Raw genomic sequence first — 21,048 nt, forward strand, 5'->3', positions numbered from 1 at the left:
GGCGCTTTAGCTCGCGCCCGTGTTAGGGAAATAAAAATCAGCGGAACGGCTCGGAGTGGCAGCATGTCAGCAGAGGCAGACAGAGGGAGATACGGGAATAATTGTTGGGGAATTAATCAGTTGGGAATGCTTTTTCCTTATGCCATGATGCTTGGGCGAGAGTAACGGCAATGCAGGCCAAATGGAGAATTAAATTTACACCATTACAAACATGTTTATCTTTATCCCTATGCTGTGCCGTGTGGGGGTTAAGTCTGTGTGATGCCAGTTCAAAGCATTGTCACATTTAACCGTGTCACAAACTTATCTCCCTCCGGGGGTTTGTTTTTGTTGCTATTGTCCGTCAATGGCATTATTAAACAAGGGAATAGTCTGGCCAGTAGAAAAATAAAGGGTATGTGAGGTCTTTTTCTAAATCTTAAAGCCTTCTTAACAAAGTCAATAAAAGATTGTTAAAGGTCACTTCAAGTCAAACAACTGCCAATATGTAAAGTATGACGTTTTTACTTTCTCGAAACCCCCCTCCCGTGATGAACTTGTTTTGTTAAGAGCGCTTCATAAATAAATTCGTCTTGACTCCACTTGCCCTGTGGGTAAGCATCAACATATCATTTCCATATTCACCTAATTGTGTCAGTCACTCATCCTCAACAAAACAGCCTTTCCAGGTCATAGACATGCTTCTTTAGCACTTTTCAAAGTTCAACACAAAGCAGAAGACGCAGGCAGAGAGAAAGCAAGAGGAAAGCATCCTGTGAGGTGGCGACTCTTGACACTGACAACGACAAAAACTTGGTGGTGTGAGGAAAAAAAATGAACGACACGAGACAATAAATCTTTCATGTACCCTACACACCCAAGGTGAAATAGGCGCGATTCAGCTGCAGCGTGACGTGTCAAATGTGTTTGGATCTGGCCTGCAAACACTGCTGAGGAGCACATGAAAGATGCATGGGGCCACGGGAGAGGTATAAAGAATTTAGAGATATAAAGGATATATGACAAATAAATCAGGATGCAAATCTCACCGGGTGCCACTGGGAGTTCTCCAATGAAAACGGCCTAAATAATTGAAGAGGAAGAGGAAACATTTCATCAATGAGAAGAGCAGCGGAAAAGGCTCTTCCCTCCATTTTTCAAAAACCTTTCTTAGGAAGCTAAGAGGCAGGTTTGTAAGTACAGAAAACTGTGTTTGAAAAGCTTATTCTTTAAGAAATTCTAGCGACAAAGCTTTTAAAAATCCTTGAAGGAGTTATTCTAAACCTCAAAACATATTCAGCAATCGGGCTAAAAGTGAAAAGAGAAAGGATTGACGGAAAGTCGCAGCGGGGTGAGACAAAGAAAACAAACCAGAAGCCAGTTGCACATTTTCCCAGATGCCATCAAATGCCACTGCTACTCAGAATGTGAAAGACATATACATTTCCAAAGTATCATTATACCTCCTTCTCCATTAGTGCTTTAGCAGATGGGATTTCTGCTTTTCTTCCAAACAAAATGCTTGCTTCTTTTCCCCGCACTAAAGCTACATTTTTTAAACAAAATCACTGAAATTATGTCTTTCATTTCTGGCCATCCCTCTCTTTCTCTCCCCCATCTTTGTTACTTTTAAAGAGGACATTTTATGCTAAATTCCAGGTTCATATTTGTATGTTATTCCTCTCTAAATAATTAATAATAATTCCTTACATTTATAATAGCGCTTTTCCAGATGCTCAAAGCGCTTTACAAATACACATTACACACATATCATACATGTAACGGTCTGTGGTCCACAGGAGCAAATTCAGGTGAAGTGTCTTGCCCAAGGACTTTTCTTTTCACCCTCTGTCTGAAACCAGAGTCCAGTCTGTGTCACGATTCTCATGTTATGTCACGTTTGTAGTTTTGTGGGTTTGGGTGTTTTTGCGTTTCAAAATAAAGACTTTACTGGAATTTTGTACAGTAATAAAATAAGGAAAACAAAACACTCTTTCGAGGAAAACTAGAATCGTGATCTATAGCATAGGTCCGTGAAAGGTCCGTGAAAGGTCCGTGAGGTAAGCCGATACGTAGGTCTTCGAGAGACAACGAACTGACAATTAACAGGAGGGAGCTAACACAATATATACACAGGTAAAGGGGACACAGTTGGAAACAATCAGGGCGGGGAAAATAATCAAGGACGCAGGAGACAGAAAGGGGCGGGGGCCTCCAACGTGGCAAGACATGAGAATCGTGACATAAGCAAAAACACCCAAACCCACAAAACTACAAACGTGACATAACATGAGAATCGTGACAGTCTGCTCTGATTGGTTAGCTGGCCAGCTCTGTTGTAATTGGTCAACCGCTTAGAGATGTCCCGCCCCTTAGCCAATCATGTACAATGTGTTGAAGCCCAAGCCAATAGAAACAAGAGTCTTAGAGGTGTCACTATGTTCAAGAAGTAAACAAAGGAGTCTAATGGAAACCTATATAACAGACTATAGGAAAGGGAATATGCCAAAAAGAATTATAGGGCCTCTTTATCTCCATTTCTCAAGTTTTTGTTTGTTACCCTTTTGACAGGACTGTTAGCAAAGCAGCAAACTAAATATGAAACCTTACAAACAAACAAGTTACATATTTAACCTCAGTTTGTCCTCACCAGTAAAAAGAGCAAAAAACGTAGCATAATGACTCTGTGTTGCCAGTTCAGCCAGACGCTCCACATCAAGAGGGGGGAAAAGAAACAATCCTAACGGGAACTCATCGCCATGGTGAACCCGGGTTGCCAAGCACGACTGTCTTGGCAACAGCGTCACCAGGGAGACCGGCTCCCCGTAGATGGGGCTCATTGATTAGAGTTGGAGCTCGCCCCAGAGTCCCAGGAATCATTAAACACTGTAGGTTTTTTTTTTGGGAAAAGGGAGAATGAGAGCCAAGGGAATTGTGGGAAGGACTCGGAGGTCATATTCATTAAGAGGTTGGAGTCCAAACTGTATTTCATCCCCTTTCATTCATGACATCATTGGTGAGATACTCTCTGCATAACCTTTGTTAACGATAATCATCTGTTCTTATGCTGCTGATGTTCTGTAACTTTATTACTAACTAAAAAGTTACAGTACATGTCACTTCTGAGTCGTTTTCATGCCACTTACCGTAAGTTGATTTAACTATTTATTTATTTAATCAGGGTATATGCAGGACTCCTGAAGTCAAATGTAATGCCTTTTAAGACCTTTTTTAAGACCCTTTCCATACATTTTAAGACCTCATCGCCACTTGGAGTTTTAACCGGTTACCTTGGCGACACACTTTACCTCACATTGACTATATACAGTATTGATTGTCCTTCCTCCTTATCTTCCAACCATTTGGACGCAGACTTGCATTTCCCCATAACGACGTTTCTTAGCAACCGGCGTAAACGGACCTTCGCGCGCTATCAAGCAGTGAGCGTGCGATGTCCTGTTCAGATGACGTCAAATCCAACGGGATGCCATAAATAAACTACACAGAATCACACTACACACCGACTCAATGATTACATTCAGGCAGACTGTAGAATACAACCTCTTTGGACAATTGATATACTTATTGAAAACAAGATACAAAATCTAATACCTTGGAAAATGCCGTTTAATACTTTTTAATAGCCTTCATTTTCGCTAAATTGATTTATCAACTTTTAATACTTTTGAAGAGCCCGCGGACACCCTGTGAATGCACACATCCTGTAATATTTTCAGTTACGTTTTCCTCTATGATATATACAGTATGACTAAGAAACAATCAAAGCAATACAAAAAACACCATTAAGCATCTACTTACCATTTGAAATGAACGTATCTGCTTCATCAGGATTATGTGGACAGTGACCAACAAGACATCACAATTTGTCCAAATGTTGCTAAATCCTGATGAAACCGAGACCCAAAGTTAGAAGAAATCCACTCTGGAGGACACCGTACAAACATTTGTACACCTACAGCTGCCTCATTACGACCAAATGACAAAGGCTACATATATTGCATTGCATTTAGCTGAAACTTTTATCCAAGGCGACTTACAATAAGTTGTTTGGGAATTTCTGTAACAAAACTGACAATAGAAAACTCTGAAACGTGTGTTCAGAGTTCAAACACTTCAGTGGAAACTTTTCTGTTCATCACCAGTCTAATTGAAACTTTACTTAAACAACAATTTAATTACATGAAACAAATGAATATAAACGCATAAGGCATGTGTGATGTCCTTTCGCTTCAACTAGTCAATATGTAGGCCTGATTTAGACCACTTGCTTCTAAAAAAACATGCTTAAATCAAACACAGAAGCTGTAGAAATATACTAAATACATTTCATAATTAGTGAAAGGTCACTGAAAGTCGAGTACAAGAGAAACAGCGTTAATAGTGAGAGGAGGCGGATCTAAAAACAGAAAAGCTCACTTGAGATTTACCACGTTCTGCTCTGCTGAGCGGTCACAACACAAGTTGTCTCGACACCGACTCCAGAATGATCTGTCATTCTGAGTTAAATACAGGTATGCTTATGAGTCGACATGGCGCTGTTGTGACAAATGCGTGAGCTCAGTGTCACATCTCCTAGTATGGAGTGACTGACATAGCAAATAATATATACTCAACACTTGACACAGCCTGTCTACACTATTCACATTTTAAATGCACTGGACCTGACAAGAGATTATGGTCCTCGGATGTGGAACAGTTTCTTGTTGTGTTATGATGCGAGACAGGAATATGCAATTAATATTAAAGAGAAATTACACAAGATTAGTATTACACATCCTGTCAAAACTGCTGTAAAAAGTCTTCTGTATCTTTGGAGGAGATTTGGCAAGTCTAAACAAAGCAAACCCGGTGATGTCATTAAGTTTATGTTGGGAAATGAGACGACAAAATCAATTATTAACAAAAATCTTGCGTTACAAACCGAGGACGTGGAAGTGGAAAGACATCAACGTTTACCGGGCATATACAATCAGCTGCATTATGGGAAACGAAGGATCTAGTTGTTTTTGGAGCTGAACCCATACTAGGGACTAATATTAAGGACGTCTGGGCCTCTTTTGGCTCCATTTTCAACCATTATTTTTCATCTGTCCCATGTGAGTCCCCCAATTTTATGGAAGTGCAATATTAAATAGCTGGAGTCACTTTTTCAAAGACTAAGATAACATGGGTCACTGCATGTTTTTTGAAGTTTCTAGAGAGAAAGGAGATTGAGAAAAGCGTGTTCAAGAAAGATTAGAACTCACTTAACTGGGATTATGCTCCTTTTGCTATGATTTAAAAGAAACATGCAGATTTTTTATAAACTTGTATTATGTCATCATGATGCTTCCATTGGCAGAAAAGTGTTTTTTTGTGTACTTATTCAGCTCCCCCCGTGTTAAAAAGAGGGGCATGGGTGGCAGGGCTACCTTGAAAAGGAGAAGAGAGGAACTTCCTCTTCTTGGAGCCGGCACAAAGCGTCAGGCAGCGGTGAGTTGGGGGTGGGGGGTTGGGGGGGGGGGGCAGGATAGCGGGTAGACGGGGTGAGGGCCGGTGCCAGGGGCGAGGGTCTTTGTGTGTTTTGTTGGCGGTGGCGGCACCCCTCAGGTCCGGTGGACACACGCCTGGTTCACTCGACGACAGCTTTGTCTGTGCTTGGAGGACGGCCATGAGCCAGGCGCGCAGGTTGTCCTGACAACTGTGCACGGAGACAAAAACAGACACGTGAAAATCAGAACGGACAGTCACATTGAGTTTCAGAAAAGTATTAGCCTGTCGTGCAAAAATGCTCAATGTTTGAAGCATTTGGGACACATTGTGTGCGGCTATATATATATGCAATATATATATATACCGTTTTATAGTTATTGTTTTTAATGGCTGCTATCTCTTGTTTAGACTAGTCAACTACCATAACAAATCTGTAAATAACTAAATACTTTACTTTCACTGTTATCTGGCTGCTATTACACTACTTCTACATGCGACACTGATTTAATAATATATGTTTTAAATACTGTTACTGTACTTATTGTTGTCTAACTAGATGTGCACTTTTGTAAATTGTACTTTGTATAATGTATTCCTCTAATATCTTTATTTGTTTGCCTTTTACTTGTGTTGTAACAATGTCAATTTCCCCTCAGTGGGACTAATAAAGCGTATTCTGATTCTGATCATATTTGTTTAAAGTTTGAACTCAGATATTATGTAGGTTGCCAAATATGTGTTTTAATCATTTGAAAGGGCCTCCAGATATAAAGCAGGATTCACCACGTGTGTATTGATGTAGGCCCTTCTGTGTGTTCACATTAGTGTGTGTGCCGTGTCTGAAGCCCATTCACCTGCAGCAGCCGCACAAAGGAATGTGTTTGGCTGCACTCCTCTCCAACCCTTGTGCATCTTTCAACCCTAAACTATGCCAGGATCTCGGAGGAACAGAGCATCCGTTGACAGCAGGCGCTCCTCCAAAGACATGCTTCTCATGCCCTGCGGAGGCCCCCTGTACAGAACACCCCCCCCCTCAGACCCCGGCTCTCCCCTGCAATCAAAGACAGCTTCATTATCTGCTGACTAATTCTGTGCCCGCCCCCAAGACGACTCCCAGGTAATGGCGGCGCAGGTTGACCCTCCTTCCCTGCACCTCTCGCTCAGACTTTGAGGCCACAACGCTGCGTCTCCCCCCAAACAAAGGGCTCTCTCAGGGGCCCGGGCCTGTGCTGCACCACCCCCCACCACCACCACCTGCATGGGGAGGAGAGGGAGGAATCTGAGAGGAGTGGGGGGGGGAGTCGAATCTTGAATCTCCGCAGCAGGAGAGGAGCCAGCACTGGGACAGGCGGTGATACAACATTTGAATACCCCGACCGGGGACACACCGTCGTGCCTCTCCAATTAAATTATCCAGTCCACAATGGCGAGGCCTCGAGAATTGACACCTCCATTGAGAGTGTGTCAGCAGCTTTGTGGGGACCGACAATTTCCATCTCTGCAGAAATAGATTTGCTCCCAAGGGGGGCAACAATAGCAGGGCAATCCTTCTAATGCTCGTTTTTGGGAGGGAAATAGGGATGAGAGCTGGGGATTTGGAGGGTTTACTTACAGGGACTGAGGGAATTCTCGTTTCAAAGTGATAATATATCTGAAGTGTCTCTGACAAAACGCTGTGATGATGAATGTGTTGTTTTTTAGCTGTGAGCCAAAACCACGATTGACAGTTCAACATGTTTCAAGAAGTGTGATCAAATGCGCTTATTATTTTTGACAATTAAGCAGATTTTCAAAAGCTGTATTTGCTGATTTTATTGAAGACACAGGACTTTAACTAGTAGAAGTGTCAAACGGTATCTTACCCATTGTCTATGTATTCACAAAGTGAAGAAGTTATTGTTGACTCATCACTTGGACACACTTTAACCAAAAAAATGAGTTTATATACAGTAGTTTAGTCACTTTAGAAACAGTAAATCTCCTCTGACAGCAAACGTTTTTTCGGCCGATTCACATTAGTTCAAAGTAGTGGGAGAAAGGAAATATTGAGGAAAAGTTGAGAGTGACATGCACAACTTTCTGTCTTTACATTGGACACACCTGAGCCCACCGAGCCAACAGGACACACACACACTCTGTGTATTAAAAGGCCGTTGACATGAGGTGTCTAACAAAATCAAAAGCCTGTCTGACACATAACAGCTCAGTCGGCACAGCACACACATCTCCAGCTGAAGATGGAGGATCCAAGACTGACTGCCAAATCCCTGAGGCAGAGTTTGGAAAACACACAACCTGACACCTTTAAAGTGAGTCACACAGCGACACATCTGCATACTGTGGCTGTCATCTTTTGGGCATGGAGCAGTGTCTCTGCAAGTCTGACCGACAGAGTCCGCTGTTCGCATTCAATCCTATCCAAGGAGTTTTTTTAGGTGTCTACATTTCACCAAACATTAACCACAGAGGTGATAAATAGGAAAAAATCCTGTTTTGAGAATTAAAATTGAGCCCAAGCAGGTCACAGAGCTGGAAAATGACCAAATAGCCCCAACAAAGTTTGCATTGTGACTGTGATGCACTACCGCCAGCTTCACACAAAGTTATTGCTAAAAGTGTACAAAGGCAGTATGACCTATGTAGATATATCTAATGCTGGATAGGAGGAAAATAGGGGGGAGAAATATCTCTGTCTGATTGTACTAAGGTTGTTAGATAAGTAACTTTAAGTATCTTGTTGAATTAGTTTAGAAACAGAAAGTTAGGATCACTCTCAAATCTTAAAAAATGTCCGCTCAGTACAGAATATAATCAAAATTATTTAGTTGTATGCTTGTTATGCTTTAATAAAACATTATATATTTATATATATACTTCCCAATATATTTGTAAAGCTCTCAAATATAGATATCAGTACTCATTAGACGCCATCCAATACCCATCAAAAGTACGAATTATTGAACTAGGTCTCCGACCAATCATATTCGTCTCCTGAAACAAACTTGTTTACATCTGAACTAAGTCTCCTCTCTTCTCTTTTATCAACCTTCAGAGAAACCTCAGCCAGTCGTTACTTCTGCCCACATAAAGACACAGTTGTTCTGTTGGACTTAGCCAATTCAAAGTGAAGATGATGGTCAAAGATACACGGATAATACGTCTGTCTGCCTTCTTAGGGCTAAGTGGATGCTGCTGAAAAGGTGCCTTTATGTCTGACCCCCAGAGGTCAGACTGATGCACCAGTGTGTGTGTGTGTGTGTGTGTGTGTGTGTGTGTGTGTGTGTGTGTGTGTGTGTGTGTGTGTGTGTGTGTGTGTGTGTGTGTGTGTGTGTGTGTGTGTTCCACATACCTGGCAACCTGGAATTATAGCTATTTCTCATTTTGTCTATTTCAACAGATGAAAGTAAAGGTTAATCCCATATTGCAGTTTGTAGATGTCGTTGAAACTATCGCGAATAATTCCCTGAATGCAGTGAAGATATTTGCGAGAGTAATCATAAAAGAACAGAGAAAACAATCAGGGTCTCAGGTCCCTTACAGACAAGATTCCTCCACAGACATGGACAAAGTGAGATGTTTTTAGCCATTAACGCATGAATATCAATTTGTTCACTTCCAGCAGATGTATGCCAATTTAAAAATGAAGTATCAGTTATGTTAGTTATATGGTAATGAAATTGATAATTAGATTTCATCACAGTATTGCTAAGGGTCACATTTGATAAATAGATCCATTTATAGTTATAATGTACATGTACCGTTTCCTAATCCGTTAAGAGAAGACTGTGAAAGCCCAGAGGATTTTCTTTGTCCAATCAGAAATACCAGAGGGTCCAAGTGGAGAGATTAAAGAGCCAGAGGAAAGAGATGAAGAAAATGATTCTCCCTTTGTCTCAGTTTCTGGGTCAAGGCCTAATTGATTTCCTGATTAGTCGTCCGTCAACCTAAATCACAACCTGCTTTACACCTGCGATGGGAGTGTGACTTCATAGTTGAGAAATTCATTAATTTTGAGCAGCTTATTTATCTGCTTAACACGTCTATTCCAGTCATTCTTAGGTGTAATATTTAATGAAACTCGCAGCACAATGAGCTAAAAAAAAAGGGTATTTTGCAAAATGAAAATTATGGAAATTACATTTTCACTTAAAGTTAATTCTGACTGTTGTTTTCCCGTGAGGAATTTGACAGGCATGATTATTCGTCTCCTGACAACAGCTCAATTAACGCAATAATTTTGTTTTTCGTTTGTTATCATCGGGGGAAATATGCCATACAGAGGAACTCACACAGTGTAATACAAGTAGTGGTGAAAATATACATAGGCTGTTAGTGATATGCATGCATTTAATTTGTGGAATGAGGCTGGATCCTCATGTGATACGTAGGCTTCGGCACTGCAATTATCTCCTCAAGAGCACAATGTAGGCATAATTTCCCCAGACTAGTGCATAATTATCTTTGAGTAGGGTGACAAACTCATCACAGAAGTTTCGGAAACAAGCGATTTCACAGCGACCAAGTAGGTAGGCTCCGTTTCTTAATAAAGTACAATCTAATTTCAACCTATTAGTAACCAGGTAGGTCATTTACAAACACAGCTTGAGGGAGAGGTATCCATCACCACGGTCAAACATCTAACTTTTCCAAGAGTTCAGGGGGTGTGCTAGATAGGGTTTAAAGCCCTGCTCTGGTGTCACGTGTCCACTTCCATTAGCTAACGAATCCAACTGGTAAGCTTCAAGGCACACACATGTTACACCTACAATTTGCCTAGTGGAAAACATTGTGTTCATTTGGCCAGACAGTTCTGGAGTTAACATGGAGATGTTCAGCCTCAGTTTCAAAGACACACACACAATGCTTTCCTCTTGAGTCACAGCCAGGTTGGGAAATGTAGTTTAGGCAGTGGTGACATGCAAGATCGTCTGTTGGCACAACTTGGGCAATTTCTTTAATTTGCATGTACATTACATTACATTTGTTAGACACTTTTATCCAAAGCGACTTCCATACATTCAGTGCTGTGGACAATCCCCACAGGAGCCATTTTGGGGAGAGTTCTAGAGTTAACATGGAGATTGTCAGGCTCAGTTTCAATGACACACACAATGCTTTCCTCTTGATTCATAGCCAGGTTGGTAAGTGTCTTGCCCAGGGACACAACGACATGCTGACTGCAGTGGGACTCGAACTTGCTATTCCCTGATTTGAAGTCCAGCACACTACCCACTGAGCCACAGCCTCCCCTTTAGAAGCAAGCGCAAGGACATTCCCAACAGGAGTTTTGGAATCTTGTGCTTATATTCACAGAGGCGCTTTAATGCATGTGATGACCAAATCATCTTTTGTCGGGCTTACCCCTCTCCAAACATGATGCAGACACGATGCACCAGGTTGTAACATCTTCACACTTTGAAGCTTAAAAACAGAATTTGTCTAAATAACACTCATTATTCTTTTATAACCCTATAAATGTGCTTTCACCTACTAGGACTATTATCACTGACCTCTTCTGCCTTCAAAACTAATACCAAGGAGCCTTTCAGCAGAACTGAGGGGGAATTTAACCCACAGTCACTGCTCCACTTCTTGTTTTTATTTATTCAGTGTTTCTTGGTTAGCTTCTGTTCATTTCTGATGATTTAAACCCATCTCTCTCGTATATAATCATATTCACACGTTTCAACCTGCAGAATTATGATTATCTTGATGATTCAGACGATTAATAAGATACTTTTACATATGCTCCAAAGACAACATTTAAATATAACACAGATTAAGGTCAGGTCCCTTTAAATAAAGATTGCGTGATTCATTGTGCAATATTTATATGTGAAGTTACCCTTGAGTAATCGCACATTAGAAAGAAAACTGCCTGCTATTATGTCAGCGATAAAGGTGTCCGTCTGGCTTTGTGTTTTTCTACAGCTTACAAGGCCATGTGAGGACCATCCATACCGTGTAAAGAAATATTGTCTTAGGTTTGGTCTCAGCTTAGGTCAATGCTTTCCCTTCAATTTGGCCGTCATTAAGGGAGTATTTTGGGTTGCTCGTGGTAACCTGATACCATTGACGATGCTGATCGCTCCCCACAGGGCCCCGCTCTCTCTCTCCCTCAGCAGGCCAAGGCGAACACAGCTGCAATTATAATACTTAAAATAATTCCACAAAAGTGGGGCCATCATTGAATAATTCAGCCTTCTAGTCTTGTCAGGACTTTGCTAGACTTATGACATCATTCGAGCAGATGTGTGAGCCAGGAAATACTCAAACAGGAATCCCACTCCCAGAACATTTGAATGTTTTTTGACTAAGTTTCAAACGGCTGTTTCCTTAAACCTTTTCGTGAGTGTTATATAGTGTCCCACAAACAAGTGAAATCGCTGCTTGCAGCCCTGATTAGGCCTCACAACAAAGCTCCAGAGTGGTCTGATTTGCTCTGCTTTGTAAACAGATTGTGTTTAATTTTACATGAGTATTTGCTTGGCGCCCGACACCCTAAGAGCACGGCCATATCATTAATAAGCCAGACTTGCTCATCAGACTGTAAATGGCTCGCTTCATGTATAAAATATCAGAGGAATAGAGTGGCCCTGCATTTCTAAAGAGGCCTGAATCGACCGCTACAATCTTAGCTGGAATTTATGGAGCACGTCAACACCTGGACCTGGCCGTGTTTACAACCACACGACCACAGCGCCTGATGGGTGATGAACGGCCGGTATGGAGCCACTCTTTTGTTGATCCCTGGACAGTTCTGAGGATAAAACTGCCTTTTGGGAGCCTATCTGCCCCTCTGTGTACAAGCCTGTTCATGGAGCTAATCAACCAGATCATCTGCTGCTAAATTAGGTTGCAAATAGTTGTTTGAAAGCAGGAGCAAAGGCCATGCTAACTTTATATATAATAAAGTTATTTATGGGGTGCAAGGGACACAAGCCTCAAATACCTGTGTGCATTATTGTTATTCATTATATACTTTATATGTGTGCACTCATAGCTGTTGGTTAAAGTTAGGGACAGTCTGTGGTTTTGATTCAATACTGAAAAAGTTATGCCAAACAATGAAGACAAGATTTTTCATTATTAAAGGTAGGGTAGGTAAGAATGGAGAAATTCATTGCTATCGGGATGTTAAGAGCATTCCATGGAATTTAACAAAATGTGTTTCTGAAGTGATTTACCTACCCTACCTTTAAGAGCTTTTGTTGTCTAAATGTAACCACATACAAGAGTCATGTAAAGCCTGGTTTCTGCTATTTTTAAACCCACCATCCATTTCCCTTTAAGTTTTATAAAAGGTAGCTTTTTTTTTTTTACTGTACTTATATTGCGCTTTATCCAGTCTTTAAGACCCCTCAAAGCGCTTTACATACTACATGTCATTCACCCATTCATACAGAGCAGTGTACCTTACTCTAGGACCTAACATTCACACACATTCACACACCGTTGGCCATGCCATCGGGAGCAACTCAGGGTTAAGTATCTTGCCCAAGGATACATCGACATGTTGACTGCATGGGCTGGGATCGAACCCACAACCTTCTGGTTGAAAGACGACCGCACTCCCTCGTAGCCACAGTCGCCCTGTAGAAGCTTTTCTTTCAATTGTAAATAAAAAACATTTCCAAAGAAACAGATAAGCACTTTCAATGTCTCCTAACATGAATTCGTCAATTTACTTTTAAAATGTGCCATGCAAGATATGTATTTTGTAAAGACAACAAAAAAACAATGTTGGTGGATTGGATCAAAACCCATAATATAAGTCAGGTGTCTGTGAATGTACCGCATACATATCAAAAAGTCCCAATGAATATACTTTGGGGATTGGCGTGTCACAAAATTGAAAAGTGTGCAAAATATTGCCAGATAAACTAGTGACAGGGACCCAAAATGGATGCAGGCATTAAAAAAAGGCGTTCAATAAGTCATGAGTTCCACAGTGATGGTGCATCGACTCGGTTGAGCCGAAAAAGTTCCTCAGCCTTTGTGCAGCATATAAAGTGTGTCCCAGCAGTTGATATTAACTATTAAGCATGACGAGTCTCAAACCCACAAGTTGCAGAGGACAATGCAGCAAGTCGTACAGTACATGTCTGTTTTTCTATTCCCTGGATCTTTTGCAAAGTGGATGGCAGAAGATTTTCCCCCTCAGCACCCCGTTTGTCTGCTCTGCGGTGTGTAATTGTAAATAAAGAAGAAGCCACTCTTCAATGCTCCCTCTGCATAGATGATGTCCTAATTGAGAGATGCAGCGAAATGGTTATAGGGTGTTTTCATTTCATGGTTCACTCCACACTCAACATGCGCTTGCACACACTCACTCACTCACTGACACACACACACACACACACACACACACACACACACACACACACACACACACACACACACACACACACACACACACACACACACACACACACACACACACACACACACACACACACACACACACACACACACACACACACACACACACACACACACACACACACACACACACACACACACACACACACACACACACACACACACACACAAACACACATCAAGCCTGTGGTTTGCATCATGAATAAATTGAATATCCTCTTACTAAGCTACTAAATACATCTGCAGTGTCACGCTACAGTGAGTGATGCCGGTTCTACACAGACCGGTGCGTCCCACCAACACATACAGTAAGAATATCAACATTTGGGTCATGTTACCACAAAGGCTTTATCGATTGGAGACCCATGTTTTTTTTTAGAGTAGATTACGTGTGTGTGAAGCGAGGAGACACGCAGTCCCAATGTGATAACATCTCAAATTGAGTCGAATATGAATTTGCTGCTTGCTTTTGTTGATTTATTTGAATAACTATGAACTTGTGATTTTGAAATTGCAGGGAGTTGAATACTTCCCAAACTTAAATCATGAAATCATCCTTTTTTTGTAGATCTTTGAATGAACTGAATTATTTTAAACACATTTTTTTAATTTAGGTCCGAAATGGAGGGTCCACATTTTACCAACAGACTGTATTAAGGGTCTTATTCCCATCTGCCATTAGAGGCGTGTTACAAAAAAGTCCAACACTTGTTTGAATACATAGCTAGCCTATTGAAGTGCAAGTGTTAAGTAGTGATGTCACCATGTAATGTAAGTAAACAGAGGAGTCAAATGGAGGTGGTTTCAGGCAGGGTGTGTGTAAGAGAAACTCCCTCTAGAAATCCTTTGCAGACCATTTACATGCACAAAAACCTATAACACACTACAGGAAACAGAAAATCCCAAAAAGCATAATAGGGCCTCTTTAAACTAAATCACAGATAAGGTTTAAAATATATTTCTCCTACCGCAACAACATATGAAGCCTTGTGCTAAAATAAGCAGCTTTCATTATACACTACAGTAGAGACTTGGCCTATTTGACAAAGTCTTGCATACACAAAGCCGAGGACAGGAAGTGTTTTCAAAGCAGCCTGACATCTCCAGGTCTGCAAACTAGATGCAGGCCAGCCAAGCGAAAAAGACACAAACACACCATATCAAAGTTTCTGAATTTCCATGTAGCCCACCCTAAATCTGGGGGTTAATCGCATGAATATTTCAACAGACATCCATTAATTTGGTTGTTATAATGCCTTATGTATAACTTGCCTCACATAACCTCTCCTTCTGGTGCTACCATACTTTACTGCATTTCCCTTCCATATTCCAACACCACTGGAGGAGAAATGCACTTAAACTGGAAGAATGGGAGCTCATTGGCTATGCAGCCTGCTCCGTACATCATTGGCTACCTACAAGAGAGTACTCATTGTTCTCTGTAGTAATGGGATGTTCCTTTTGGTTCTCTAAGGACAACATTCTTTATGCATCATGGCAGAAAAAAAGAATCAGCAAATGAACTGCAGGAAACTTCCCTAACCAAGTTTTACGAGAACTGTGTGTGTGTGTGTGTGTGTGTGTGTGTGTGTGTGTGTGTGTGTGTGTGTGTGTGTGTGTGTGTGTGTGTGTGTGTGTGTGTGTGTGTGTGTGTGTGTGTGTGTGTGTGTGTGTGTGTGTGTGTGTGTGTGTGTGTGTGTGTGAGTCCGTGTGTGCCCGTGTCCGTGTGTGCCCGTGTCCGTGTGTGTGTGTGTGAGTCCGTGTGTGCCCGTGTCCGAGTCCGTGTGTGCCCGTGTCCGTGTCCGTGTGTGTGTGTGTGTGTGTGTGTGTGTGTGTGTGTGTGTGTGTGTGTGTGTGTGTGTGTGTGTGTGTGTGTGTGTGTGTGTGTGTGTGTGTGTGTGTGTGTGTGTCCGGTGTATTACAGTAGTACTGCAGCACACAGCCAGAGGGTTCAGTGTTTGATCCCTGGCTGTAAAATGGATTATCTGGTGGCAGGAGGGTGAAAGGATAGCAGTGTGTTAGCTTTCAAAAAAGAGACGCAAGTGAGTGCGGATGTGTGTGTGTGTGTGTGTGTGTGTGTGTGTGTGTGTGTGTGTGTGTGTGTGTGTGTGTGTGTGTGTGTGTGTGTGTGTGTGTGTGTGTGTGTGTGTGTGTGTGTGTGTGTGTGTGTGTGTGTGTGTGTGTGTGTGTGTGTGTGTGCATGTGATCTCAGCAGAGGACAACCCAGGGGAATGGGCGGCCCCTGAGGAAACGTGTCTTAAAAAGCTCTATGGCTCCAGCTAATGCTCACTTTGTCACCCAAACAGGGCGGGAAAGATAATCAATAGCCTTTGATAGCTACTATTAGGGTTTTAACAAGCTTTTCCTCACGCTGGGCTGCTCCACTGAGGAGAAACAAGCAGAGCCAAACAAGCCTTCATCATGCTGTCCCTCTCAACCTTCCTCTCACTGCACACCGCACGCTCTATTTCACCTCCTGCTAGCGCACAGATTCCCAAAGCTTTCGTATCAGGGAACCCCGAACAGATCAACACAGAGCAATGGATGCACATTTGATTTGAGTTCGCAGGTTCGGTATATGCATTGCTGTCTTTATGTCAAGATGGATGGAACCCGGAAGAACAAAGCCTGTGATCTAACAAACCATACCTAAGTATTTTCTACTCAATCAAACTTATAGATATGTGTGTTATGGATCTTGGACATCATATTCAGTGCAGGTGCGGGGAATTTTCCATCTTAAAGGTGGGGTATGTAAGTTTGAGAAACCGGCTCGAGATACACTTTTTGTTATATTTCATGGAATGCTCTTAACATCCCGATAGCAATGAATATCTTAAATGCTTTGACAAAAAATCCATAATATTTTTTCGTAATACTGTAAAAAGTACGACCAATCATCTGAGCCAGCCCGGCTAAAGTAACTGGATGGCCTACCTGCCTGTCAGCCTTCCATCTGTGCACAAACTTATCCCGTGCCCTCATTGGTCATGTGCGCATTCGTGTGTGTTGGAGGAGGGGCTCTGTGAGGAAGTGGCAGATTTTCTCCAGTCGTGTATTTTCAAATTCTAGCGCACTCGAGCTGGTTTCTCAAACTTACCTACCCTACCTTTAAGGAATAAGATTTATTCACACACACACACACACACACACACACACACACACACACACACACACACACACACACACACACACACACACACACACACACACACACACACACACACACACACACACACACACACACACACACACACACACACACACACACACACACACACACACACACACACACACACACACACACACACACACACACACACACACCTCCCAATGGTTACCGGTAGGGGAGCACCTATACTAAACTAAATCTAATTTGCAGCATCTGCGTTTGTCACACCATTAGAATAATTGTTCCCTCCTCAGCTGTATCCCTGCTGTTTTCTATCAATTTCCGCCCCTCAAAATCAAATGATCTGTTCATTTCAAAGCTCGAATGGGCTTTTTTTTCCTGTTAAATCTCAAGCCACTTCTCTCAGAATTAGCCCCTCCCTAAGAACACATAACGCTAATGACCATAATTAACCCAAAATGGAACTTAAATAATTACGGACCGTGAGGATTGCTCATTCAAGAGAAGCGTAAATGAATCCTTCATTTGAGAGCCTGATCAAGGTGCATTGTGTTTTGTTCCTGCTAACACTTAATCTTCATTTGCTAACAAGCTGTATCAGTTGCAGCCGAGCGTCACGCAGCCGCAGTCACCTTGACTCAACGCAAACAGGTCGTAACCAACCATTAGGGGCTGAGGGGAGGCTGATGAATAATGATTTATACTATTTTAACAAATAGCATCAACCCTTGAGCAAGGCCAAATATAAAACACTTTAGGGAGTGAGTGTGTGTGAGAGAAAGTGTGTGTGCATTGCTTTATGAATAAAGGAAATGCATGATCAAGGTTGTATTAAATGTTTCCTACAAGGTAGCACTAGGTTAAAAAGCTGCATTTCTTCTCTGGTCGAAACATTTAAAACATAACTTGAACTTGTTTGTTTGGACTTAAACCATTTGATGTGAGCAAAAACAAGATGTATACATTGCTTAAAGGTCCCATGTCCTGCTTTTCTGGTTATTACCCGTCCCCTTGTGTGTTATGAAGGTTTTTCTGCATGTGAACGGTCTGCAGAGTCACAAACCCTCAAAGTACACCCTGTAGCGAGTAAAACTCTAACATAGAGAAGACCTGTCTATGCTGCCCCAGAACGCCTCGTTGGACATTTCTCTTTTTCTTCCTGGGTACAGTGACGTATTTGGGTATAGTGACGTAACGTAACGTCCAAATGGACCAATCCGTGGAGCCGTTACGTCCGTGGAGCCGTTACGTTTGGACCAACCCGCGGACTTCCTCACACACACACACACACACACTCGGCGGGACGTTGCGAGACTCGCTGCTGCAAGGAGCGGGGCACTGTGTGGGGTCGGCGAGACAGCGAGACACCGCGGAACTCAGCCTGGGCACACACACAAACTCCCAGCCAGGCTGCGGGTGTGTGTGTGTTTCGGGCTGGGTTTCGCTGTGTCTCGCTGTCTCGCCGACGGCCACTGGGCTCACAGGGAGGGGGGGGGGCAGGAGCTCCAACAAGCCGTTTAGGACAGAGAGTGAAAACACATACTATACAGAGATGCTGTATGAGAAACCAATGTGAGTTTGGAACATTGCACAATATAAATCTATTTTAGTCGACCTCAACAAGGGAATTATGATCAGTAGAAATGGTCATGACATGGGATCTTTAATATTTGCTATAATAACTTTTTTTTAAGTTTTTCTTCGCAAACTATATATAAATGTATATATATATATATTCTTTAAATAAAAATGTCATAACACTTAGGAAACTGAGTATTTGTATCAAAGTTATTCACAAATATGCAGTGTAAAAAATGTCATATGGAAAACATTTAATAAGCATTTTGTTAGAAATGGTACTAATCTTTTGAGAAGCGTTAAAAAAAAAAAAGGTGTATGTCATCTAAAACAGGTATAGTTAGATTATTACATTTGAAAGATTTTGGGCCAATTTAATACAAATCCACATTTATGGTCTTTCCGGAAGGAATTTATATCGGTGCCTTTTCCTGTAACTCATGGAAGCTATTTCTATGTTAGAATAATCTTATGAATGACCTTGCTGAAGGCATTTAAAGGGTTTTGTGCCGTTGATGGCACATCCCTCCTGGTGTTATCCAGGGAGAAAGGCATGATGGGTAAGGGAAACGATGGTGGTAATCCAGGTGGGGCTGAGGAAATTCAATAAGAGCCATTAGAGAGGTCTGGCTCATTTGAGTGTCTCATTTAACAACCTTACACAGGGTGGGGACAATAATGAAGACGCAGCAACAGGCTTATTGATACTCTACACAGAGATGCAACTTCCATTAGATTTCTATGTCCCCTGGCACAGAGAATAATCACCAAAATGAAAGACGTGTATCACAAATGTTGAAGTGTATTTAGCATTCTTTAGTTTTACCCTAAACAGCACATTTAGCTGCAGAAACTCAGAGCGTATTTCAGACGTTATGTCGCACATGGAACCTGCTGAAAGGCTGGAGGAAAAACAGAGGCTGGGTAAATGAAATCTCATCCGTCTATCTACGTTCCTGGTTTCCTCTTTATCTCATCCTGCAAAGGAGGGAGGAGAGGGAGGATTTGTTATTTTTTATAGGGTTTACAGTAATGCTCAGAGGGTGAAATTATTCCTGGAGCCCCGAGTTTAATTATTTCCTCTCGTATCAATACAGTCCACCAACGTAATTTCCGTGTTGATCTGATTAAAGAAATATTACATTCTGCCAGGGCACGAGCAAATTGACTTTGGTGGCAAGGTCTTGACAAGAACCAGACACGCAGCTTTATGCATCAGTAACGGCGTAACCATATTATCCATGCACTGCTTCCTTCAGTGAAAAGCAAGATGCAGGCTGTTTCCAATGAAGACAAAAGAGGAGAGGAAGGAAATTCAGGAAGGAAGGGAGAGACTGTGCAGACGTGCAGAAATACACCTTCTCGGAGAATACTAATGCCATGTCATCGGGACCCCAAATACATCAGGAGCATCACAACTTACATTACTCGCTTATATTCTTCAGACTTATTCAAGAAAAGCTGTATTGTACAAGTAATAAACAGAACATTACCAAAGCCCTACAAGCAGGAGACCTTGTTGCTGATTGGATGTCATTACAGCTTGACCATCACTGCTGAAACAATGGATCAATAATGGCCATACTTTTCAGCAAACATTATTGACTCTGATAATTGCAACAGGTCTGATTGTGTGGTCCTTAATGTTATGTTTATATTCGTCATATCTTGTTTTTATTTATTTCATAACTTGTGATTGCTTTATGCAGTGGCTCTTAACCTGAGACTCCAAGAAGATACAAATAAGGGGTCACTAGATGATTAAGAGATACAAAATAAAGCCAGGACAACCAAGAGGGTTTTGACTACATTTCCCAGAGGACCTTTCAACAATCCTATGTAAAGAGGAATGAACTTATGTCTGAGAAAGACTGCAGCTTTGATCCTTTTGACTTCCTGCAGAAACAGTTTCTCTCTTATTTTAGGACCGATATACATAACCTATTAACTGTGATTGTCGACAATGCTTATGATTCTTCTGTTAAGAAAACTACTGGAATATCCCGACATGAAGTTGTGTAAAGTAAGCTTCAACGAGGTTAAGAAATATGCCACAAAATAGGTTCAAAGATCCAGACACTTATCACCAAGAGCTGTTTTAGAACCCTGTTTTCGGGAAGGTTTATTTACTTGACCAAAAACCCAGGCTACTGCGTACATGTAAGCATCTGAAATAAATACTAAAAGAGTCCTACAGTGCAGGAATGTGAGACAGAAATCATGTAAAGAGAGAAGATGAGAAAGAGCAGGGGGGAGGAAGTGGGAGACGGAGCAAAAGAGTGCAGCCATGTGCCGGGATGTACACCTGTACCCAGAACAGGTGTTTTCCACCCCACTTGCAGGCCCCCTGATTAGGAACCGCCACGCTTGCCTTCCCCCGTCAAAGGCTAGCTTATCCCCCATCAGAGCAGCTCAGGCTCTGGGTAAAATGATGGTTAATTAGGCAGCAAGAAAGCCACAGGCTGGAGGTTGATGGAAGCACC

At 41.9% G+C, this 21,048-nt stretch overlaps 1 protein-coding gene across 1 annotated transcript in view; it reads right to left on the bottom strand.

Moving 5' to 3' along the window:
• The window catches only part of LOC307044659 (uncharacterized protein), a gene marked incomplete at its 3' end in the record, with an annotated part of 131,981 nt that overhangs the window by 47,478 nt on the left and 63,455 nt on the right, over positions 1-21,048 (bottom strand). Inside the window, exon 6 of the mRNA XM_079689970.1 lies at positions 5,412-5,680. Coding sequence (XP_079546096.1) covers positions 5,412-5,680 — 269 coding nt within the window. The remainder of the gene's footprint in view (positions 1-5,411; positions 5,681-21,048) is intronic.

This window comes from Notothenia rossii, assembly GCF_949606895.1.
Source record: "Notothenia rossii genome assembly, chromosome: 6".
Lineage (NCBI taxonomy): Eukaryota > Metazoa > Chordata > Actinopteri > Perciformes > Nototheniidae > Notothenia > Notothenia rossii.